We start from the raw sequence: 26,078 nt of genomic DNA, 5'->3' as shown, positions 1-26,078 counted from the left end.
GATACCAAAGAAAATCAAAGCAGGTGCTTATCTGGGACGCCTTGTCAGATGTTCACCATCAGAACAAAATTATTAGCGCGTCAGATGCATTTACGACTGCACAGACGTTTAAACCATTTTGGTTAGATTTATACTATCTTGATCGTGATACTAAAAGTAACCTGATCTATAGCTTACACTGTACACCGTCTTTCGCTCAGTAGCTATCTCGAAATCGCCATTTTAACTTCTGGTTGTGCCTGGGGCGGTTGGTGCGAGACCAGTGTCAAGTAGCTGCTAACTATTAGCTAACCTCTGGGTAGCTCACTATTTTAGACGTTGACCCAGTACAACAAGCTTTCAAAATAGCATGCTAGCTGTCTAACAAGCATAGCTACATGCTTGGTAGTTCATGGTAGCTAGCCTGTTTCAAATTACGAAGTTAGCTCGTTAAGTTTAGCCAGGTAGCTAGATAGCCAGGCTACTAGCTAGTTGGCTAACAACAAGCCAATCAGATAATCAACTGTAGCTATTAGTAGTATTGGCTAGCTACCTAGAATACTTTATTTACAACAACCAAACTGGACAAAACGTTGGATTTGGTTGGGTTTAAGTCGGGCTCAGCGGGTTCGCTGACCCCACAAAAGAAGATGAAAAAGAGGAAGGAACTCAATGCATTGATCGGACTTGGGGACAGTAAAAGGAAGAAAACCAAAAAGGGGTCCGGTCACAGGCTCCTCCGAACCGAACCTCCACTAGACTCCGAATCCGAATCAAGCTCAGATGATGATGATGAATTCAGCACAGTCGCTGCTTTTGGAAAGTAAGTGATCGATCTAGCTACTTAGCCTCAGTAAACCTGTACTGTATTCCCTGCTGACACAATGTATATTCCAAATATGTGACTGACTGCCTCGATTCGGTCTTATGTAGCAACATTTGTTTATATGTTTACATAGGATAAAAGTAGCGACTCAGAGCTACAACGTGGTATATCATACACTGCAGTTGGGGAACAATGGGAAAGTAATTCCGCTTTGAAAGTTGATAAACTTGTAACCCCACTTATGAGAAAATGGCCCTTGAATGTTTTGGTACACCTACTAGAGAGCTCTGCTTTGACTACACCTATTCAGCATGTTCACACCCTCTTAAGCCTTAGCCCCACCCATCTCTTTAACATTAACATTTACATCATTTAGCAGACGCTCTTATCCAGAGCGACTTACAAATTGGTGCATTCAACCTATGATAGCAAGTGGGACAACCACTTTTTTTTTGTGGGGGAGGGGGGGTAGAAGGATTGCTTTATACTATTCCAGGTATTCCTTAAAGAGGTAGGGTTTCAAGTGTCTCCGGAAGGTGGTCAGTGACTCCGCTGTCCTGGCATCGTGGGGGAGCTTGTTCCACCATTGGGGTGCCAGAGCAGCAAATAGCTTTGAGCGGGAGCTGTGCTTCTGTAGAGGTAGGGGAGCTAGCAGGCCAGAGGTGGATGAACGTAGTGCCCTCGTTTGGGTGTAGGGTCTGATCAGAGCCTGAAGGTAAGGAGGTGCCGTTCCCCTCACAGCTCCGTAGGCAAGCACCATGGTCTTGTAGTAGATGCGAGCCTCAACTGGAAGCCAGTGGAGTGTGCGGAGGAGCGGGGTGACATGAGAGAACTTGGGAAGGTCGAACACCAGACGGGCTGCGGCGTTCTGGATAAGTTGTAGGGGTTTAATGGCACAGGCAGGGAGCCCAGCCAACAGCGAGATGCAGTAATCCAGACGGGAGATGACAAGTGCCTGGATTAGGACCTGTGCCGCTTTCTGTGTAAGGTAGGGTCGTACTCTGCGAATGTTGTAGAGCATGAACCTGCAGGATCGGGTCACCGCTTTGATGTTAGCAGAGAACGACAGGGTGTTGTCCAGGGTCACGCCAAGGCTCTTTGCACTCTGGGAGGAGGACACAATGGAGTTGTCAACCGTGATGGCGAGATCATGGAGCGGGCAGTCCTTCCCAGGGAGGAAGAGCAGCTCCGTCTTGCCGAGGTTCAGCTTGAGGTGGTGATCTGACATCCACACTGATATGTCTGCCAGACATGCAGAGATGCGATTCGCCACCTGGTTATCAGAAAATGAATTGTGTGTCGTCTGCGTAGCAATGATAGGAGAGACCATGTGAGGCTATGACAGAGCCAAGTGACTTGGTGTATAGAGAGAATAGGAGAGGGCCTAGAACTGAGCCCTGGGGGACACCAGTGGTGAGAGCACGTGGTGCGGAGACAGATTCTCGCCACGCCACTTGGTAGGAGCGACCTGTCAGGTAGGACGCAATCCAAGAGTGAGCAGCGCCGGAGATGCCCAACTCGGAGAGGGTGGAGAGGAGGATCTGATGGTTCACAGTATCAAAGGCAGCGGATAGGTCTAGAAGGATAAGAGCAGAGGAGAGAGAGTTAGCTTTAGCAGTGCGGAGAGCCTCCGTGACACAGAGAAGAGCAGTCTCAGTTGAATGACCAGTCTTGAAACCTGACTGGTTTGGATCAAGAAGGTCATTCTGAGAGAGATAGCAGGAGAGTTGGCTAGAGACGGCACGCTCGAATTTTGGAGAGAAAAGATAGAAGGGATACTGGTCTGTAGTTGTTGACATCGGAGGGATCGAGTGTAGGTTTTTTGAGGAGGGGTGCAACTCTCGCTCTCTTGAAGACGGAAGGGACATGGCCAGCGGTCAAGGATGAGTTGATGAGCGAGGTGAGGTAAGGGAGGTCTCCGGAAATGGTCTGGAGAAGAGAGGAGGGGATAGGGTCAAGCGGGTCAAGTCGCAAGATTTCATCTGGAGAGAGAGGGGAGAAAGAAGTCAAAGCATAGGGTAGGGCAGTGTGAGCAGGACCACCGGTGTCATTTGACTTAATAAATGAGGATCGGATGTCGTCAACCTTCATTGATGAAGTCCTCCACGAGGAGGGAGGAGGAGGAGGAGGATTCAGCAGGGAGGAGAAGGTGGCAAAGAGCTTCCTAGGGTTAGAGGCAGAGGCTTGAAATTTAGAGTGGTATAAAGTGGCTTTAGCAGCGGAAACAGAGGAAGAGAATGTAGAGAGGAGGGAGTGAAAAGATGACAGGTCTAGTTTTCCTCCATTTCCGCTCGGCTGCCCGGAGCCCTCTTCTGTGAGCTCGCAATGAGTCGTCAAGCCACGGAGCAGGAGGGGAGGACCGAGCCGGCCGGGAGGATAGGGGACATAGAGAGTCAAAAGATGCAGAAAGGGAGGAGAGGAGGGTTGAGGAGGCAGAATCAGGAGATCGGAGGGAGAAGGATTTAGCAGAGGGAAGAGATGATAGGATGGAAGAGGAGAGAGTAGCGGGAGAGAGAGAGCGAAGGTTGCGACGGCACATTACCATCTGAGTAGGGGCAGAGTGAGTAGTGTTGGAGGAGAGCGAGAGAGAAAAGGATACAAAGTAGTGGTCGGAGACTTGGAGGGGAGTTGTAGTGAGATTAGTAGAACAACAGCATCTAGTAAAGATGAGGTCAAGCGTATTGCCTGCATTGTGAGTAGGGGTGGACGGTGAGAGGGTGAGGTCAAAAGAGGAAAGGAGTGGAAAGAAGGAGGCAGAGAGAAATGAGTCAAAGGCAGACGTAGGGAGGTTAAAGTCACCCAGAACTGTGAGGGGTGAGCCATCCTCAGGAAAGGAACTTATCAAGGCGTCAAGATCATTGATGAACTCTAACTTTAAGGATTCACATGTGAGGCCATGTGCTAAATAGAGGGAGTAAGGTAGTGTAAACAACCGAAGATTTCAAGACTAAAAGTGGTGAAAGTAGTAGCCTACAATAAGGAACAACTCCTGGTAAAAATACACTATCTAGTCCAATATCCTAATCTGACTTTGGTGCAGGTCATGTTGTTCTTCACATTAACGCCATAAACACACTATCAAATAAAATCAAAGTTTATTTGTCACATGCACAGGATACAGAAGGTAAGGTGTAAACAGTACAGTGAAATGGTTATTTGCATAGTAGCAATATCAAAAATAGAAATTGTCCAGATAAAAATATTGTATCATTATTAGATTATGCTTACCCAGACACTAGGGGTGTGCCGAGTAGTCGGACAAAACGAGTATCGTAACGAATGTGGGCAATTTTCTGGATACGATTATGATCAGAGTATTTTTTGTAATTATCTATGATCGGGGAAAATAATTAAAATGGGTGCCAGCAAGCATGTTTCTCGTGTCAGTCCAGTAAACCATACTGTACTGTCTGAGTCAGTCATGTGCGTGGTCGAAATAACTCAACTGGTTAGTTTGCCTGTCTGTAAAGAGAAGGGGTGGCTGTACGTTGATCCTGCTGCTCCGATTGGATAGAGTGTAGCTGTATTTGTCCTGGCTACTCGCTTCATAATTTCACCCAATCACTTTTCCTCGCTTGTTTTCGGTCTGATCATTTAGATTGCTGCTGCCTGTTACTATGATAAATCACATTGCGAGAACGTTTGCTATCAAGCTGTCAATGTGCATAATATCTAACAAGTGTGGCAAGGGTAGGGAAAAAAGATAACTCTAATGCGCATTCTGACTGAGTGACAGTAAACCTGGCTGCCCGCTGCAAATTGAGGACACACACACCCATCCACGCGCTGCTCCTAATCTGTAACCTTTTTGCAGTGAGCATGCAGGGAGGTATTTTGCCAACATCTATTTACGCATATTAAAACACTTCAGTTTTTTCCAATCACGACTACCATCTTATCCGACTATCAACTGTCAATTTACGGACATGATTATGAAAATGGCCATGTCGGCACACCCCTACCAGACACACTTGTCTAAATTGATGGGTAATGTGAAGGAAATTCTATAACCAACCCCCAGCCACATCTAGCTAAGTGGATGGTTCACTTTTGTCTAGACATGTACACATGTTCATGAAATACAATAATGGCCGTAATCACCCCCAGACACACCTGGTTAACTTGATGGGTCATGTAATCATCTGGCGAAGTGGAGTCTTTTGTTTAGACATGTAGCTAGCTAGCTAAACAATTAACCATAATCACAACCCATACTGCTAGCAATACAAACTGATTTTCATAGCTAGCCACATGAAATGCTGTAGTATGAATCTGCAGGTTGCTAAAGCTAACCAACTAGGTTTAATGTTAGCTAGCTAGCTAACATTAGGCTATAACTAGCAATGCAAATGGATTTCTGAGATACAAATAATATTACTACACAGACCATACACGTAACATTAGCTAGCGAGCAAGGAGGCTACCTAACATTCCCTAGTTAGCTAACTGTACACTTTAACTTGCAATGAAAAAAATGTTCTGATAAAATTAGAAACGTATAATATCTGAAAATGTAACTAAACTCTTAACCGTATACAAGGATGAACGCTCCACGGCAGTGTGTCTTTCAGTTTTCAGTTAGCTACAGCTTGTTTGGCCTGTTGTGTCAAGTCACTCATGTTCACACTGACCATGTGCAGAAAGTAGTCCATCACAACTTTTCCCCGCTGATCTTTGTCGATAGCGCCTGCTAAATTCTGGGCAGCAATGTTGTTTAGCAGTAGCAACACTTTTGCAGTTCTCCATGGCTAACGTTATATCTTTCAAAAGAGCCACAGTGGCAAGGATTATCTACACATACTGAGCAGCTCATGTTATAGACAGAAGCGTGCTACGTGGCAGACCAATCCAAACTAATCGCTCGGCAAGTCCAGCCCATCCATTATCTCAGCTAATCATGGCTAGCGGGAAGATTCCCGTCTTTTTCCGTGGCTAAACCAACTAGGCTCATAATTGTCATGTTTTATTCGTATTAACAGATGGCATACAAGTTTGTTATTAAAACACATGAAAGTTAACATGTTCCAGAAGGCATTTTTGCCTAAAAACACATTTAGTTCAAATGCCTCTCCTGAAGTAGTGACGTGCGACATACGCCTTGCTTCTTGAAACGGGTCACATATCTCTATCAATGATGCATGAAGCACTCCTTGATCATGACTCTTAGTTACATTTACATTACACAAGTCATTGGACGTAGGCTTCTTCTGTACGGGGAAGTTTTGTTAAGAGCCCTGATGCTCGGTCTGAACATTAACACGTATTGCTTGCGGAACTTATTTTTCATATCAGTGAGAAATAATCAAACAAATGTTTAAAAAGGCTAAATTGATACACACCTTTTTATAGGGCTATGGTTCCCACATGCACATGTTATAGCGCTTGTTTACGGAAAACAGACGGAGGGCAGAGTGGACTATGCTCGATGTCCACCATATGCGTTTTCTTTTGGCGGTTGTGCGTTGCATTACCATGCGGTGGTACAAACGGAAGTTCGTAAAAGTTCCCATGGGGTGGCACCATACAGAGGCCAAATGTATGATGACTATTGTGTAGTTAGAGTCGAGAAGATACCGGCTGAACGACTGGAAATGTGTCTCCGGTAAGAATGACACTAGGACAATTCATCATTACTACACAGTTTTCACGAAACCAGCCAACAGAATGGCGTGCAAAATTAATACGCACAAAACTGTTCTGTGTGTAATTTAGCAAGCTAGTGATTTGAAATCCGTACTCTATATGGGAATAACCAGTTCAATGTATTGATGTTGCTTGAGATGGGTGACAGAAGAATAGAAACAAACTAGATGAATTGTTGTAATGCGCCCTTGTGCGCACCAGTCTGTTGGTAGTTCTGCCGGTCTATGAAACCAATAGGTCAATAGGAGAATAACTTTAATCTGTTCTAATTATTAGCTTTGGTCGAAGAGGGTGAAAATGATCTTCTCCATGCGGCAAACCGTTCTGCAGTCTTGCGAAGCAAAAATGCAGGCTAGACATCTGGCAAAAACAGCATACGGCAAAACGCATGCGCATCTGGTAGACATGGCATAGTGCGGCACCCCCAATGTAGCGTTGGCGGATTGCTCCATTGACAATGCATGACTTCCGTCGGAATTCAAAGAGTTTGATTTATCTGGTGGACATGAGGCATATACTGTGCTAATTAGCTATCTGCGTCTTCGAGTGGAAGACAGACACCACAAACATGTTGTCACTGCAAAATACTGTCGGCTGCAACTGTGTTAAAACAGTGTACAGTAAGTGTGTATTTTGCATTTGTGAAATTATTTAATGTGATATGAAATTAGAGGGATTTATGTTTCTAGAACTGTATCAGAATTGAGCATCCATTCACGTTTAGATGGAGTATTTGGCTGTTTTGGCTGATGGAGCCAATTCACCTCTGAACAGAACGTGTAAGGTCCTTGGACTATAAGGAGTAACGTTAGGCTCCTTTAGTTCATTATTGGCCTATGATGCATAAAGCTTGTGAATATAAAATATTAATACAAACTCTGTTTCTCATTCATCATAGAATAAGTTATGTGCGGTGCTGCAATGTCTGCTATCCCTTGTTCCTGTTCATCATACTGGCTGCCTGTGTTATGGCTTGTGCCGGACTGATATGGATGCAGATTGCCCTGAAAGAAGATCTAGACTCCCTCAAAGAAAAGCTGCATACAAGTAAGCCATCAGACAAACCGCAACCTGTCATCTATCCCCTGTCAACCTTTAGAAAAGGCCTTCAGGTTCAAGCATACATTCAGCCACAAGAGTACACACTATCCCACTTTACTTTGCAATAAATAGTAGGCTAATCTTTGCACATCCATTGCTTATGGCTGAGTTTTACAATCATACAGCCCAGTGACTACAGTTTTAGTACGTTGTATGCTTATTCATGTATCTTATCTCTACAGTGGAATCCGGCCAGAAGGTGTCATCACATGAAATACCAAAACTAAGTGAAGATCTGAAGACAAAGCAGAGAAAGCTGGAGGATATTGAAAGTGGAGACAAGGGTCTGAACAAACTGTGGTCCAACCTTACAGAGATTAACAGAAAGGTAAAGTGTTAAAGGGAAAGTGATGTTATCTGTGGAACTATCTTGTTTTGTCATCTGTCCAGTTGTTATGAAACCTCACCATGGCAGGTTAAATCAAGGTTATGATTGTAGAGTGAAAGGGAAGTATGTTTGCCAAGTGTAATTGAATGTTCTGTGTTCTGGAATGCTTCTCTCCCATTAGATCAGTTTTCTGGACACTGTAGTGAACCATCTAAAGGCCAACATCAAATCAGCCTCAGACTTAATCAACTTTCCAACTACAGTTGAAGAGCTCCAAAAAGTAGGTCTAAACTTTAATCACTTCTGTGAGATATACAGAATGCAAGCATTTGAAGCATAATTGAGACACAAAAGAGAGACAAGTAAGGTTTCTCAAATGTATATTCAGAAGTATTTGCCATGTTTGTTTGCAATTATTGCCATCAATATTGCCCAGTATTCACCCACAGTCTCTATTGGGTTGTCAAATTGCCATAAAAAAAAATGTATGCATCTGGAAAGTAAGGCTTCAATGTTTTCATTTGCAGAGTGTGGCTACAATCGGCAGCACTTTAACCAGTGTGCAGCATGATGTCAAGACAATGCAGACAGCCCTTGAGGACCAGAAGAAAGAAACAGACAATCTAAAGAAGATCATGGTAAAAAACATAGAAATACTAGCTTTACATTTACATTTACATTTTAGTCATTTAGCAGACGCTCTTATCCAGAGCGACTTACAAATTGGTGCATTCACCTTATGATAGCCAGTGGGACAACCACTTTACAATATTTGTTTTTGTTTTTTTGGGGGGTGGGGTAAGGGGGGGTAGAAGGATTACTTTATCCTATCCCAGGTATTCCTTAAAGAGGTGGGGTTAAGTGTCTCCGGAAGGTGGTGAGTGACTCCGCTGTCCTGGCTTGTTCCACCATTGGGGTGCCAGAGCAGCGAACAGTTTTGACTGGGCTGAGCGGGAACTGTGCTTCCGCAGAGGTAGGGGGGCCAGCAGGCCAGAGGTGGATGAACGCAATGCCCTCGTTTGGGTGTAGGGACTGATCAGAGCCTGAAGGTACGGAGATGCCGTTCCCCTACAGCTCCGTAGGCAAGCACCATGGTCTTGTAGCAGATGCGAGCTTCAACTGGAAGCAAGTGGAGTGTGCGGAGGAGCGGGGTGACGTGAGAGAACTTGGGAAGGTTGAACACCAGACTGGCTGCGGCGTTCTGGATGAGTTGTAGGGCTTTAATGGCACAGGCAGGGAGCCCAGCCAACAGCGAGTTGCAGTAATCCAGACGGGAGATGACAAGTGCCTGGATTAGGACCTGTGCCGCTTCCTGTGTAAGGCAGGGTTGTACTCTGCGAATGTTGTAGAGCATGAACCTACAGGATCGGGTCACCGCCTTGATGTTAGCGGAGAACGACAGGGTGTTGTCCAGGGTCACGCCAAGGCTCTTTGCACTCTGGGAGGAGGACACAACTTTCTTTACACTCAACTCTTTTCAGCTTGATCCTATGCCTGCCTTTAGTTAATCTGAGCCAGTTAGCAGTACCTGTGTCCAAATGCATGAGCTGCAGAATGATCTAGATGACAGATTATACAACATCTAGACCAATAGAAAGAAGTAACTGAGGTCAGTACACTAATCTATCATTGAACTAGCTACAGTTTTTAGTTGTTTTTTTTTAGCTTCCAGAACTAGCAATTCTGCCCACAGATTTATTGTGCACCTTTTGAATGTTTTAGCAGATTATAGGTGAAATAAACATGGGTCCCTATGTATAATATGTAACATGGATGGGATTATGTGTGCGTGCGTCATCCACATTACATGAAACAATCTAACAGTATCCGCACAAGTGCTGATCCCTTTTTTGGCATATAAAACAGGCCAGCCTGCAAAGTGAATCTGGGTCAGTTTCTGTCAGATCAACTAAAGACTTGCTGTTTTATTCTCTTTGGGCAAAATAGAATGCTGAGGCTAAAGAATCAAATGTGAAATCGACAGCCTCATTTGAAAAAGAAACAAGCAACTGCTCATCAACATTAGCTCAAAACCAGGTACTGGTACACTACTCTTACTGTTGATAAATTCCATTCTCATACCCTTTCAAAGCATTCCATTTATGAAGGATGGAATACTGAATATTTGATATGGAATCTTTATATGGATTTATTTTCTCACACAAAAGTACTTTGTTGGGTTTAAATAGAGGGTGGTTCATTTCATGTGATTTAAATTTTTCGATAAATCAGGAATTCATAAAGTCAGTTTCTTACATCTGTATCTAATGAAAATGGACTGGTGGTAGCCTCTCACCCATTATGATATATATATATATATATATATATATATATATATATATATATATATATATATATATATATGCTGTGCTGATCAATTCCTTGATCAAATATTCCTTTTTCACACATGTCCATCAATCAGATGAAGAAATAATATATATTTGTTTATTCGTGTTGTATTCTTACAGGACGTAACTCACCTGAGAGAGGTTGTGAGCGAGGTTAACAAGACCCAAGAGCTGTACCACTCCTGGACCGGTGACCAGATCCAGAGTCTCCAAAACGCTGTGTCCAACCTCACTCAGAGGGTGTTTCCTATGGAGCAGGGCTCTCCCCAGACAACACCACACAGAGTGAGTAATCAGATGGATGGTGTAATGGGAATCGTTACGATTAATAAAGTTCATATTCAGTCATTAACACTTCAAAAATGTATTCAACATGAAAAATATTTATATGAATATCTCAAAAGTACCCTTTTTGGTTTAGCTTATTTTTTTTAAATGTATTGTTTGGAACAATATACTCTTCGAATATGTCACGTTTTCAGAGTGGGTGCTCTGCAACTTTTGAAGATGTGGCCCATTTGATACATGACGAGTTTATTTCTAAAACGCTATATCCACACATTTTTCACATTAGTGTTTTTTGACCAGAAATGATTGCTTATGTTTACCTTCATGTAGGTGTAAAATATTACTGTTTTCTGATATTTCATTCATAGATTTTAGGTGTGTATTACAATATTATTTTGCAAAACGCTATATATCCATTGTTTAGCTGGAATATAAATTTTGTATATTTGATTGATATGTGGTTGTCTCACCTAGCTATCTTAAGATGAATGCACAAACTAAGTCGCTTTGGATAAGAGCATCTGCTAAATGACTAAAATTCCTCATATTACTGTATTGATGATAATAATAAAACATTTCTAATAATATTGATGTCAAATGTATCATTTGTACAGATCTTTATTAAAGGTGTAGTTATTTGTTACATTTGACTGTAAAACCTAGCAGTACTACTTATTTATCTGAAAATGAGGTGGATATATATAGTGTTTTGCAAAAAATAAAAATGAATATTTGTCTCTGAAATGAAACTATGAAGTGATAGATTTCAAACAAATACATGTCTGTCATTGAGCAACCCCATGCCATGATTAGATAGTAAAAACATTTCTGAACATGGATATATAGCGTTTTGGAAAGAAACTCTTCACATAGAAATTGACATTATAGGTCATTAACCAGTCACATTCAACAAATCACCAGCAGAGGGAGTTCTCTTTGAATCCATTTTCCCATTCACTGTGGTGGTGCTCATAAATGTATCATAACTTCAGAAGTACTGTAACAGAGCACCCACTCTGGAAATGTGATGTACTTGTGGAGTATTTTTTACTACAATATGTCAAAAAATTTACAAAATCATAAAGGGTAATTTTGAGATATTAATATACATTTTTATTTCAGAATCTAGACATACTCTATATTTTAATGACACCAAGATGTCTGTATCATGTACGGTTCACGGATCACAGGGTCTTATAGGAGGCATGTATAGGTATTAAAAGGGGCCTAAAATGGCCACTTTCATCATGGTTCTCTCAAATAGTTTGTGATACAAATGTAAAAAGCATATCAAACCGCCTTCCTCCCAATGTGAGACTTGCCACAACACTCTGAGATGGCTAAAATATTTTTGGGCCTTCCTGCTGTGGAATCGCCCCAAATCGTTTGATATTTATTGACAGAGTTACTGAAGGTACAATGGACCGAGGACACACTGATTATTGTATTGATGACATTATGAACACTGATTCTGTAGCAGCTGGCAAAGTCATTGTCTTTTGTTTTGACTTTGTACAAGGTACAAGCCTCTCAGGCTGAGGTTTAGAGGACATTTGTCACTTTCTGATTAGAATATAAAGGCCCGTTAGACATTTTCTCTGGTTCTGTTCTCGAGTTGTCTCCCTGTTGCAACTTGTAATAAACCTGATTTTATTTCTGATTGAGTTTATCAATGATTACTCTCCTTTTGGTTCACCTGGAAAGTCACGTAATGGCACACAGACCGATGAGATGTAGCAAGAGCTGCTTGACGCTCAGTGGCTTTTTGCCCAGATGATAAGTACTGTTCTTACTGCACTGGAGTTGAGATGCATTTCAAATTGGGCCGTTCATGATTTATAGTTGTGCTCGCATGTATTACAATACCGTCAATTATGCTATGATCACTTAATTGTAAAAAAAATATATACAGTGCATTTGGAAAGTATTCAGACCCCTTTACTTTTTCCACATTTTGTTACGTTACAGCCTTATTCTAAAATGGATTCAATTGTTTTTCAACCTCAATCTACACACAATACCCCATAATGACAAAGCAAAAATAGTTATTTAGACATTTTAGCGAATGTATAAAATAAAAATTAAACGGAAATATCACATTTACATAAGTATTCAGACCCTTTACTGAGTACTTTGTTGAAGCACCTTTGGCAGCGATTACAGCTTCGAGTCTTCTTGGGTATGACGCTACATGCTTGGCACACCTGTATTTGGGGAGTTTCTCAAATTCTTCTCTGCAGATCCTTTCAAGCTCTGTCAGGTTGGATGGGGAGCGTCGCTGCACAGCTATTTTCAGGTCTCTCCAGAGATATTCGATCGGGTTCAAGTCCGGGCTCTGGCTGGGCCACTCAAGGACATTCAGTGATGTGTCCCAAAGCCACTCCTGCGATGTCTTGGCTGTGTGCTTAGGGTCGTTGTCCTGTTGGAAGGTGAACCTTCGCCCCAGTCTGAGGTCCTGAGCACTCTGAAGCATCTCTCTGTATTTGCTCCGTTCATCTTTCCCTCGATCCTGACTAGTCTCCCAGTCCCTGCCGCTGAAAAACATCCCCACAGCATGATGCTGCCGCCATGCTTCACGGTAAGGATTGTGCCAGGTTTCCTCCAGACGTGACGCTTGGCATTCAGGTCAACGACTTCAATCTTGGTTTCATCAGACCAGAGAATCTTGTTTCTCGTGGTCTGAGAGTCCTTTAGGTGCCTTTTGGCAAACTCCAAGCGGGCTGTCATGTGCCTTTTACTGAGGAGTGGCTTCCGTCTGGCCACTCTCACATAAAGGCCTGATTGGTGGAGTCCTGCAGAGATGGTTGTCCTTCTAGAAGATTATCCCATCTCCACAGAGGAACTCTGGAGCTCTGTCAGAGTGACCATTGGGTTCTTGGTCACCTACCTGACCAAGGCCCTTCTCCCCCGATTGCTTCGTTTGGCCAGGCGGCTAGCTCTAGGAAGTGTCTTGGTGGTTCCAAACTTCTTCCATTTAAGAATGATGGACGCCACTGTGTTCTTGGGGACCTTCAATGCTGCAGAAATGTTTTGGTACCCTTCCCCAGATCAATGGAAACAGGATGCACCGGAGCTCAATTTCGAGTCTCATAGCAAAGGGTCTGAATACTAATGTAAATAAGGTATTTCAGTTTTTAATTTTTAATAGATTTGCAACAATTTCTAAAAACCAGTTTTCACTTTGTCATTATGGGGTATTGTGTGTAGATTGATGAGGAAAAACATTTATTTAATAAATTTTAGAATAAGTCTATAACGTAACAAAATGTGGAAAAGGGCAATGCACTGTATATAAAAAATTAAGTTAAATTTCAACCTCTTTAAGGACCTTGTGGAGGTAGTTGAACCAGTGCCTGTCAGTGGAGATGTACCAGTAAAGGACCCGGTCACAGAGAGTGACACCAATTCAGATGGACTTAAAGCAACAACTTCAGAAGCTACACATGGTATAAATAAGACAAGAAAACGTAATTGTCTATTACATTTTCATAAAAAATAAGTACAGTGATGTACAATGTTACCTTTGGATGACTTTTTCCTGTTCTTTCTCCAGAAAAATCCACAGGTTCAAAGCCAACGAGACGTCCACGGTTTTTGACTCCAAACCGAACCAAGAGAGAGTCTGGAACAGAAAGCCCAAAGACTGTGTCATTCCCTGGAGTCAGCTCTCTGAAAGGTATTGGATACATTTTTTTTAGTTATGAAGTTTCATATCTGTGATCATACATAAAAATCTTAGTCATAAGTAGTGGTGGAAAAAGTACCCAATTGTCATACTTGAGCAGGGGTGATAGTAAGGCGGTCCGGTATGGCGTCCGGGCAACATAAATAGTGGGGGTACGCCGTACCAGTAAAACGTGAGCCTATCACAATTAATACAACATGCCCAAAAAACTATAGGCTATTACACCATTATTTAACATTACTGCATGTCAGCTGCATGGAAAAATTCGCGAATTGACTGGAAACCGGGTGGTATACGCTCCAAATTGTGTTGTGGTTCGAGGAGAACACTTACATTTTGTTAAGGCGGAGATGAGTGGCGAAGACCGAGGCGCGCGTGGACAACAGTGGATGCATCGATTGAGGTTACAAATGTAGGCCTAATGACAATCGCAGAATGTAGCCAACAGGAGTAGCCTACATGAGTACCTTTAAGTGATTGTTTGACAATCAGATGAAAACATAATGACTGGTTGTGTTTATGCCACATTAAAAGGCATAGGTGGCGTGTCCATAAGGCTAGGGGAAGCTTTCCCTGAAGTAAATTAAATTAACAAAATTATATAGCCTAATTGGCTTACTCCTGTCTATACAGAAATAAATCATTCAAAATAGGCTACTACACCAGAAAGCATGATTTGACCACAAAGGATCATTAGCTTAAAAAAAAAAAAGCTGTGGATTGTTTTAAATCACATAGCCTACAGTCGGAAGGGCCCGCAATTTGGGCAGCGCTGCAAATACCAATTAGATTGTTGAGTTGCAACCATCAGTGAAAAGCAGAGACCCAGCCAGGCATATAGCAATATTTAAAAATACAATCGCGGAGAAACTGTTTGGAAAGCAAATGGCTATTGCTGAGAAGAGATGACAATGAAAACACTCCAATCTGTCTTTTAGTTATCCAAATTCTTAACTTAATTGAGCGAACAGTAGCCTATCTTATTAGCACCAGCGGAGAACATTTGCCATATCCTTGGTGAGTGTGCACATTTACTGTCTTTATCAGTGGGTCAGTGCAACTTTTGTTTTTGGACAATAATTTCCTCCTCCAGGTTAGATGGAAGTCATATTGTATTTGTGTCTCCCATTTTCATAGGCCGATTATATGGATCAGACATCGTTTTTATTGATCTGTTTGTCAGTCAGCAGAGTAAGCTACCCTGTAATTTTTGCAGTATAAAAAGAAAGTGTGCGCGCACTTGGGTGTCCCGTACCGCTAAGAAGTTAAATCTACTTTCACCACTGTACTTGAATAAAAGTAAACATACCTTAACCCCCTAGAGTCAATGTCCTGTGAAAGTCGAATTAGCATAATACAACAATCCAGATAAATATGTTTAAGCTAGAGATATCTGGGGTCTTTCACTGGATGCGTCTAAATCCACTGCATCCGCCAATGTCGCTCTTCCTTATCTGGGGTGAAAGGTGACAGAACTAGAGCGGTGTTTGTCAGACCATGACACATCACAAATAGGTCTTCTCACAAAATCGTCTGTAGTGTCCGAACGGTTTAGCTACAAACTAAACTCGGCACAAAAAGAAACGTCATCTCACTGTCAACTGCGTTTATTTTCAGCAAACTTAACATGTGTAAATATTTGTATGAACATAACAAGATTCAACAACTGAGACATAAACTGAACAAGTTCCACAGACATGTGACTAACAAATTGAATAATGTGTGCCTGAACAAAGGGTGGGTCAAAATCAAAAGTTACAGTCAGTATCTGGTGTGGCCACCAGCTGCATTAAGTACTGCAGTGCATCTCCTCATGGACTGCACCAGATTTGCCTGTTCTTGCTGTGAGATGTTACCCCACTCTTCCACCAAGGCACCTGCAAGTTCCCGGACATTTCTGGGGGGAATGGCCCTAGCCCTCACCCTCCGATCCAACAGGTCCCAGACGTGCTCAATTGGATTGAGATCCGGGCTCTTCGCTGGCCATGGCAGAACACTGACATTCCTGTCTTGCAGGAAATCACGCACAGAACGAGCAGTATGGCTGGTGGCATTGTCATGCTGGAGGGTCATGTCAGGATGAGCCTGCAGGAAGGGTACCACATGAGGGAGGAGGATGTCTTCCCTGTAAAGCACAGCGTTGAGATTGCCTGCAATGACAACAAGCTCAGTCCGATGATGCTGGGACACACCGCCCCAGACCATGAGGGACCCTCCACCTCCAAATCGATCCCGCTCCAGAGTACAGGCCTCGGTGTAACGCTCATTCCTTCGACGATAAACGCGAATCCGACCATCACCCCTGGTGAGACAAAACCGCGACTCGTCTGTGAAGTGCACTTTTTGCCAGTCCTGTCTGGTCCAGCGACAGTGGGTTTGTGCACATAGGCGACGTTGTTGCCGGTGATGTCTGGTGAGGACTTGCCTTACAACAGGCCTACAAGCCATCAGTCCAGCCTCTCTCAGCCTATTGCGGACAGTCTGAGTACTGATGGAGGGTTTGTGCATTCCTGGTGTAACTCGGGCAGTTGTCGTTGCCATCCTGTACCTGTCCCGCAGGTGTGATGTTCGGATGTACTGATCCTTTGCAGGTGTTGTTACACGTAGTGTGCCACTGCGAGGACGATCAGCTGTCCGTCCTGTCTCCCTGTAGCTCTGTCATAGGCGTCTCACAGTAAGGACATTGCAATTTATTGCCCTGGCCACATCTGCAGTCCTCATGCCTCCTTGCAGCATGCCTAAGGCACGTTCACACAGATGAGCAGGGACCCTGGGCATCTTTCCTTTGGTGTTTTTCAGAGTCAATAGAAAGGCCTCTTTAGTGTCCTAAGTTTTCATAACTGTGACCGTAATTGCCTACCCTCTAAGCTGTTAGTATCTTAATGACCGTTCCACAGGTGCATGTTCATTAATTGTTTATGGTTCATTGAACAAGCATGGGAAACAGTGTTTAAACTCTTTACAATGAAGATCTGTGGATTTTTACGAATTATCTTTGAAAGACAGGGTCGTGAAAAAGGGACGTTAATTTTTTTGCTGAGTTTATTATGCCCACTCTATGGAAAGATAAGACGCTCACGAACAAGATGGTGTTCTCCGTTTTGCTCTACGACCCCCACAAGCACCTTGGCACTTGTTTGAAGCCGGTACAGCCGATCTGACAACTTCTGTCTGTAGTGTCCGAACAGTTTGGGCTACGAACACGTACATGTCGGTTGTTTTGCTCTAGGACGCCCACAGGCCTCACAAGACTTGTCTGAAGGTCCCCCGGTACCAGTTGAATAATTAATGGACATATATATGGAGATAGTTTAGTGCCAAAAATAATAATACACCACATGACCAAAAGTATGTGGACATCTGCTTGTCGAACATCTCATTCCAAAATCATGGGCATTAATATAGAGTTGTACCCCCCTTTGCTGCTATAACAGTCTCCACTCTTCTGGGAAGGCTTTCCACTAGATGTTGGAACATTGTTGCGGGGACTTGCTTCCATTCAGCCACGAGCATTAGTGAGGTCTGGCACTGATGTTGGGTGATTTAGACCTGGCTCGCAGTCGGCGTAACAATTCATCCCAAAGGTGTTAGATGGGGTTGAGGTCAGGGCTCTGTGCAGGCCAGTCAAGTTCTTTCACACCAATCTCGACAAACCATTTCTGTATGGACCTCGCTTTGTGCACGGGGGCATTGTCATGCTGAAACAGGAAAGGGCCTTCCCCAAACTGTTGCCACAAAGTTGGAAGCACAGAATCATCTAGAATGTCATTGTATGCTGTAGCATTAAGATTTCCCTTCACTGGAACTAAGGGGCCTAGCCCGAACCATGAAAAACAGCCCCAGACCATTATTCCTCCTCCACCAAACTTTACAGTTGGCACTATGCATTGGGGCAGGTAGCGTTCTCCTGGCATCCGCCAAACCCAGATTTGTCCGTCGGACTGCTAGATGGTGAAGCGTGATTCATCACTCCAGAGAACGAGTTTCCACTGCTCCAGAGTCCAATGGCGGCGAGCTTTACACCACTCCTGTCGACGCTTGGCATTGCACATGGTGATCTTAAGCTGGTGTGCGGCTGCTCTGCAAAACCCATTTACTGAAGCTCCCGACAAACCGTTCTTGTGCTGACGATTTTTACGCGATACGCGCTTCAGCACTCGGCAGTCCCATTCTGTGAGCTTGTGGCCTACCATTTTGCGGCTGAGGCGTTGTTGCACCTAGATGTTTCCACTTCACAATAACAATACTTACAGTTGACCAGGCAGCTTTAGCAGGACAGACATTTGACTAAATGACTTGTTGGAAAGGTGGCATCCTATGACGGTGCCAAATTGAAAGTCACTGCGCTCTTCAGTAAAGCCATTCTACTGCCAATGTTTGTCTATGGAGATTGCATGGCTGTGTTCGATTTTATACACCTGTCAGCAATGGGTGTGGCTGAAATAGCCGAATCCACTAATTTGAAGGGGTGTCCACATACTTATGTAAACAGTGCATTCAGAAAGTATTCAGACACCTTGACTTTTTCCACATTTTGTTACGTTACAGCCTTATTCTAAAATGGATTAAATAAAAATGTCCTCATCAACCTACACACAATACCCCATAATGACAAAGCGAAAACAGGTTTTTAGAAATGTTTGCAAATTTATAAGAAATAAAAAGTATTCAGACCTTTTGCTATGAGACTCGAAATTGAGCTCAGGTGTATCCTGTTTCCATTGATGGTCCCTGAAAGTTTTTATTTTTTATTTTTATTTATTTTTGGGGGGGGGGGGGATAGATCAGCTTAATATTAAAGATAGATTGTAACTTCCATCAATGTAATTGTCTGCATCACTTCCAATCCCCCATGTTTTTTATATATATACTCCCCTTTATTACTTTTCAACCCCGCCATCCTTTCCCTACTTGGGGTAAATTAGTGAACAACAATGCCCAGGCCTCTACTTCCAGCCTATACTTACTATCTACACCTTATGGACACAGTCAATTTTACAATAATTCTATTTTATTTGTTTTTGCTCCTGAACATCTTCTACTCTCAACCTCTCCGATCATTTTCATGATGTCCATCCGGTTTGCTTCTATATGCCATATCTTTCTAACTGTGCTCTTTCCCAAAAGCTCCCAACATACAACCTATATACTTATTATGGACACAGTATGCTTACATTATTAGTTATCTTATTATTTGTTGTTATTTGTTATTAGTCCCATCCTTCAACTCTATTCAATACCTCCCATCTATCTTTTAACACCATCCATATAGGATTTCTATTTGCCATATATATTTCAACCGTACTGTGATGTTTTACAAATGTTCTGAACCTTTCTATTCTCATTGCTTCTACAGATTGTGAATTAAAAATAAACATTTTTGCTAAAAGTATTATTATATTATTGATCGATTGACTATGACTTTTCAGATCACCCAGTAATGCTATCTGCAAGGTTAGCTCCAGGTAAATATTGCAATCCTTTAGCCATTCCTGGACCTGTGTCCAAAAACAAGCTACAAATGGACAGAACCAAAACAAATGATCTAATGATTCTGTCTCTTCACAGCAAAATCTGCAGAGCTGGGAAGATTGTATCCCCCATATAAATAACATTCTATTGGTAGCAAGAATTTTATATAATAATTTAAATTGAAAAATTCAAATTTTTGAATCCGGTGTCGTTTTGCGTGTCAGTTCATAAACACTATGCCATGGGATCGGTACGTCAAAAATCTCTTCCCAACTATTTTGCAATTTATATGGGACGGCTGTCAATCCTTTGGTCCTGAAGTGAAACTGATATAGTTTTTTATTTATCACAGTTTTCCTTAACCAATTATGTTCTTTAATGCAAGGCCGACAGACAAGTTCCTTACTTTCTCCCCCTTCCACTTTCCTCTTCCACTTTTGCGGTAAGGCTGCAATTATTTGGTTGTAATTTTGGGTAGAGCAGACATCTCCATATGTTTTTGTTAGCTGCATGTGCGACATACATACATAAGTTTCTACAACTTGATTAGAGTCCACCTGTGGTAAATTCAATTGATTGGTGGACATGATTTGGAAAGGCACACACCTGTCTATATAAGGTCCCACAGTTGACAGTGCATGTCAGAGCATAAACCAAGCCATTAGGTCGAAGGAATTGTCCGTAGAGCTCCGAGACAGGATTGTGTCGAGGCACAGATCTGGTGAAGGTCCCCAAGAACACAGTGGCCTCCATCATTCTTAAATGCAAGAAGTTTGTAACCACCAAGACTCTTCCTAGAGCTGGCCGCCCGGCCAAACTGAGCAATCAGGGGAGAAGGGCCTTGGTCAAGGAGGTGACCAAGAACCTGATGGTCACTCTGACAGAGCTCCAGAGTTCCTCTGTGGAGATGGAAGAACCTTCTAGAAGGACAGTCATCTCTGCAGCACTCCACCAATCAGGCATTTATGGTAGAGTGGCCAGATGGGAGCCACTCCTCAGTAAAAGGCACATGACAGCCCTCTGAGTTTGCCAAGAGGCACCTAAAGACTCTCAGACCATGAAAAACAAGATTCTCTGGTCTGATGAAACCAAGATTGAACTCTTTGGCCTGAACGCCAAGCTTCACGTCTGGAGGAAACCTGGCACCATCCCTACAGTGAAGCATGGTGGTGGCAGCATCATTCTGTGGGGATGTTTTTCAGCGGCAGGGACTGGGAGACTAGTCAGGATCGAGGGGTAAGATGAACAGAGCAAAGTACAGAGAAATCATTGATGAAAACCTGCTCCAGAGCGCTCAGGACCTCAGACTGGGGCAAAGGTTCACCTTCCAACAGGACAACAACCGTACGCACACAGCCAGAGCCCAGACTTGGCTTCGGGACAAGTCTCTGAATGTCATTGAGTGGCCCAGCCAGAGCCCAGACTTGAACCCGATCGAACATCTCTGGAGAGACCTGAAAATAGCTGTGCAGTGACGCTCCCCATCCAACCTGACAGAGCTTGAGAGGATCTGCAGAGAAGAATGGGAGAAACTCCCCAAATACATGTGCCAAGCTTGTAGCGTCATACCCAAGAAGACTTGAGGCTGTAATCGCAGCCAAAGGTGCTTCAACAAAGTACTGAGTAAAGGGTCTGAATACTTATGTAAATCTGTTTTTGCTTTGTCATTATGGGGTATCGTGTGTTGATTGATGAGGGGGGGGAAACTATTTAATCTATTTTAGAATAAGGCTGTAACATCACAAAGTGGAAAAAGTCAAGGGGTCTGAATACTTTCCTAATGCACTGTATATAGTGGATCTCTCAGATATAGGACAGACACTTCAGAAAAAGTACTCGTTTCATTTTGAATGCTTAGCAGGTTAGGAAAATGCAACTTACACACTTATCTAGAGAACATCCCTGGTCATGCCTCTGATCTGGCAGACTTACTAAACACATACTTTGTTTGTAAATTATGTCTGAGTGTTGGAGTGTGCCCTGGCTAAAAAACAACAACATTGTGCCATCTGGTTTGCTTAATATAAGGAATTTGAAATGATTTATACTTTTACTTTTGACACTTAAGTATATTTCAAACCAAATACTTTGACTTTTACTCAAGTAGTATTTTACTGGGTGACTTCCACTTGAAGTAATTTTTTCTTGGGGGGGGACTATCTGTTCCATGTAGTGGATCTGTTATTCAATGCGTTTGTATGGGCTACTGCAAAAAATATTTTAAATAAAATAGCAAAATGGTCCTTGTTATGACTTTCTTAAAATAATTATATGTAGCTTATTAGTAGGCTTAGACTGCTATGGGTTTTTAATAAATGATTCAAGTGGAAGTCACCCAGTAAAATACTACTTGAGTAAAAGTCAAAGTATTTGGTTTGAAATATACTTAAGTGTCAAAAGTAAAAGTATAAATCATTTCAAATTCCTTATATTAAGCAAACCAGATGGCACAATGTTGTTGTTTTTTAGCCAGGGCACACTCCAACACTCAGACATAATTTACAAACAAAGTATGTGTTTAGTAAGTCTGCCAGATCAGAGGCATGACCAGGGATGTTCTCTAGATAAGTGTGTAAGTTGCATTTTCCTAACCTGCTAAGCATTCAAAATGAAACGAGTACTTTTGGGTGTTGAAGGAAAATGTATGGCGTGAAAAGTACAAGATAATTCACCTGACCGGTGTGGCATATTAAGAAGTTGATTAAACAGCATTATCATTACACAGGTGCACCTTGTGCTGGGGAGAATTAAAGGCCACTCTAACATGTGCAGTTTTGTCACACAATACAATGCCACAGATGTCTCAAGTTTTGAGGGAGAGTGCAGTTGGCATGCTGACTGCAAGAATGTCCACCAGAAATGTTGCCAGAGAATTTAATGTTAATTTCTCTACTATAAGCCGCCTCCGTCATTTTAGAGAATTTGGCAGTACGTCCAACCTGGCCTCACAACCACAGACCACGTGTAACTACGCTAGCCCAGGACCTACCTCCACATCCGGCTTCTTCACCAGCGGCATCATCTGAGACCAGCCACCAGACAGCTGATGAAACCTTGTGGGTTTGAACAACCGAAGAACTTCTGCACAAACTGTCAGAATCCGTCTCAGGGAAGCTCATCTGCGTGCTCGTCGTCCTCACCAAGGTCTTGACCTGACTGCAGTTCGGGGTCGTAACTGACTTCAGTGGGCAAATGCTCGCCTTCGATGGCCACTGGCACACTGGAGAAGTGTGCTCTTCACAGATTAATCCTGGTTTCAACTGTACCGGGCAGATGGCAGACTGCGTGTATGGCATCGTGTGGGCGAGTGGTTTGTCAATGTTGTGAACAGTGTGTCCCATGGTGGCGATGGGTTTATGGTATGGGCAAGCAGGCATAAGCTACGGACAATGAACACAATTGTATTTTATCTATGGCAATTTAAATGCACAGAGATACAGTGATGAGATCCTGAGGCCCATTGCTGTGACATTCATCCGCTGCCATCACCTCATGTTTCAGCATGATAATGCACGGCCCCATGTGTTGCAATGATCTGTACACAATTCCTAGAAGCTGAAAATGTCCCAGTTCTTCCATAGCCTGCATACTCTCCAGACATGTCACCCACCTATTGAGCATGTTTGGGATGTTCTGGATCGACGTGTTCAAGTTCCTGCCAATATCCAGCAACTTTGCACAGCCATTGAAGAGTGGGACAGCATTCCACAGGCCACAATCAACAGCTTGATCAACTATATGCGAAGGAGATGTCGCGCTACATGAGGCAAATGGTGGTCACACTAAATACTAACTGGTTTTCTGATCCACACCCCTACCTTTTTTTTAAAGGTATCTGCGACCAACAGATCCATATCTGTATTCCCAGTCACGTGAAATCCATAGATTAGGGCCTAATGAATTTATTTCAATTGACTGATTTCCTTATATGAACTGTAACTCAGTAAAATCTTTGAAATTGTTGCATGTTGCGCTTATATTTTTGTTCAGTGTAAGTAGTACTTTTACTTAAGTATTTTACACCACTGGTCATAAGATTGGCAACACATTTTCATGCGAATATCCTAAAATCTGCATTAACAGAATGCACATTTTCCCAATGTATGTTTCCATCAAACTGACTAATTGTGGATAAAATGCTGTGCGTAATGATAAAGTGAACATAAAAAGCATTTTTGGGCTTAAGTTTCATGTACCGAATAAAAAGCAGGTTCAATGTGTTTCCATCGCATTTTCAACTCTACCGATGTTTTTTTCACAAAAACTGTTGTGATAACTTGCCCAATCTGGTTTTGGCGCATGCTCTCTAGACAACAGTTCGCTGATAAAGTGGACAGGGTAGGTTATATGAGATATGGACAAGAGCAATATCATTTTTATTTGATCATTGGCAGCCAAACATTGATCATGTCACCAGCATTAAAAACAAAAGTTCATCGCCGTGCATCACTTAACCACTATTAAGTTCATCAAAACGTATTTAATCTGTCTATAAACTCTTAATGCGTTTCACGTCTTAGTGGTAGTACAACATAGTATTTCATCCTGTGACTCCCAAGTTTACTTCAACATGATGGTTTATTATATCAATATTTGCACCTAAAGGAGTTTCCACGACAATTGATGCATAATGATTTTACAGACACAAAAAGATCCCACCATGTTGAACGAACAAATTGTCTCTCGACATTTGACATCGTACCAACACTTCCTGTTTCCATCACACCTGTTGTGATTTTGTTTTATACTGCATGACTTTACTCACATAAAAACTGTGTATGGAAATGTACTTCTTTACAGAGTATCCTGCATATACAAGGAGAAATGCAGACGTAAAAGTCAGATTGCATTTTATTCTGTGGCCAATTAACAATTACTTGAAACCTCTTCTACTTCCAATAGATCTCAAAGAGCTCTTTGAGCGCTCAGGGACCGACCCCGCCTCTCAGGGAATGTCTTACCAAGTCTTGAGGAAACTCTTTGACACAGCAACACCAGACCCCCGTAGCCTGGAATGCTACGACAAAGATGGGGACCAGAGGTTCTCACTGGCTGAAATGAAAGCTGCTGCAGGTCTGTGAGAAGAGGAGTGGCAGAGGCAGCAGTGGAAGGAGAGGAAGTCTCTGGTGTGTGTGGAGTGCCTCACAGTAATGATGGTTGCACTTTTATTGAACTGAATATTTAATAAGCTGAATGTGGAACCGTGGCACTGGCATGCCCCCCCTGCACACCTCACTGGTCCTACACACCTAAGCTACAGTAAGCAACACATATCCAAGCTTTGATATTTCTTATAAGTTGACAAATTGTACTTTTCAGAAATATTTTTATTTATGACCAGTTGATGTCAAATGAATCATTGAATAGGGACATCATGACTTCACCCAAATATCACTTATCATAATGTAGTACCTACCACACACTTCAGTTTGTCTTTGCTTATTTTCTGTATTTTCTTTATACATGTTTTGTGGTAAGTCTTGAGTTATTGTCTGCATTTTTATTTGGATTTTAATGTAACACTGTAGATTTTTGTTTTATTTTTTAAATCTGCAAGATTTGAAGGGCTATAAAGACACACTTTTGACTAGTTCAGAATGAATCACCTTGATTGTCCTGAAGCATATGTAGCAATAATACAATGTAAATGAGCTTATACTAGCGGAGTATAGTGTTAACTTCAATTTGCAGTATATAAGTGTTGTGTGTAGTACAGATGAAAAAATACATAAGTAGGCACACCTGGCTGTGATGATGTAACAGGTAGTGAGAGAAGCACTGATTCCTCTTTACTTGATTCTGTCATTTTGTGTGGGCCTTTACATTAAATGCAAATGTACAAATCAGGACATGTCAAATCACTCAACACTGTTGTATGATGTAAATATGGTACAATTGTTTTATATGGCATCCTGTAAGATTGACTTGTTTGGGGGGGGCTGTTTTATATAGCTAGAGGACTGTAGAAAATCCTCAGCATTGTACATGGTAATGGAAATGATTTTATGAAGTTGTGCTTTGCATGTTTCTCTTAATGTAACATGAATAAATGTGTAATTTAACAAAGGACTGTTTGAGAGTAATTTAGTTTTGCAGGGTAATGGTGTGGAATTCTGGAACTCAATTAGGTCAAACTGATTTTGAATTGTCATTTAGATTTCCGACAGGAATATTGTCCCTATAAAGATGTGTGCTTTGGGAATTTTATGTTTTGTGTGAGCACTAATGAATAAATGAAAATGTGGATTAACAGGATTTGACAATCTGTAGTTTCCATACTTTTTCAAACGTTAGATGGTATTTAAGTCAAGGTTCTCATAAAGGAGGACTCTGTAGTTTTTGTTTTGGAATGCAGTGTATCAAGTACCAGTATGCACCAGGTTCCGATAAGGAGGAACAGATGGGTGT

The 26,078-nt window shown here is 42.3% G+C and overlaps 1 protein-coding gene across 3 annotated transcripts; it reads left to right on the top strand.

The window, feature by feature from the left end:
- Window positions 1-25,925, top strand: LOC121581019 (EF-hand calcium-binding domain-containing protein 14). Of its 3 annotated transcripts, none has more exons than XM_041896315.2 (10): window positions 1-802; window positions 7,347-7,495; window positions 7,732-7,877; window positions 8,059-8,157; window positions 8,405-8,515; window positions 9,825-9,914; window positions 10,346-10,510; window positions 13,839-13,959; window positions 14,067-14,189; window positions 24,573-25,925. In XM_041896315.2, exons 1-10 carry the CDS (start codon window positions 630-632, stop codon window positions 24,749-24,751), a joined length of 1,356 nt encoding a protein of 451 aa, XP_041752249.1. In that variant the 5' UTR covers window positions 1-629; the 3' UTR covers window positions 24,752-25,925. The 3 variants fall into 3 exon arrangements, with proteins under 3 accessions (XP_041752249.1, XP_041752248.1, XP_041752250.1); XM_041896314.2 differs by having other exon boundaries at window positions 13,839-13,980; XM_041896316.2 differs by lacking the exon at window positions 9,825-9,914 and having other exon boundaries at window positions 13,839-13,980.
- Window positions 25,926-26,078: the final 153 nt, after the last annotated feature.

The sequence above is a fragment of the Coregonus clupeaformis genome, chromosome 14 (assembly GCF_020615455.1).
Source record: "Coregonus clupeaformis isolate EN_2021a chromosome 14, ASM2061545v1, whole genome shotgun sequence".
In the NCBI taxonomy this organism is placed as follows: Eukaryota; Metazoa; Chordata; class Actinopteri; order Salmoniformes; family Salmonidae; genus Coregonus; species Coregonus clupeaformis.
Note: the sequence above shows the minus strand (reverse complement) of the source record. Positions and strands in the feature narration are given on the sequence as shown.

Coding starts and splice junctions, on each gene's coding strand:
- LOC121581019 (XM_041896314.2), top strand. CDS start 630: ATGAAAAAGAGGAAGGAACTCAATGCATTGATCGGACTTGGGGACAGT. Junction 7,496..7,731: donor CAAAGAAAAGCTGCATACAA/GTAAGCCATCAG, acceptor TTATCTCTACAG/TGGAATCCGGCCAGAAGGTG. Junction 14,190..24,572: donor TGGAGTCAGCTCTCTGAAAG/GTATTGGATACA, acceptor TACTTCCAATAG/ATCTCAAAGAGCTCTTTGAG.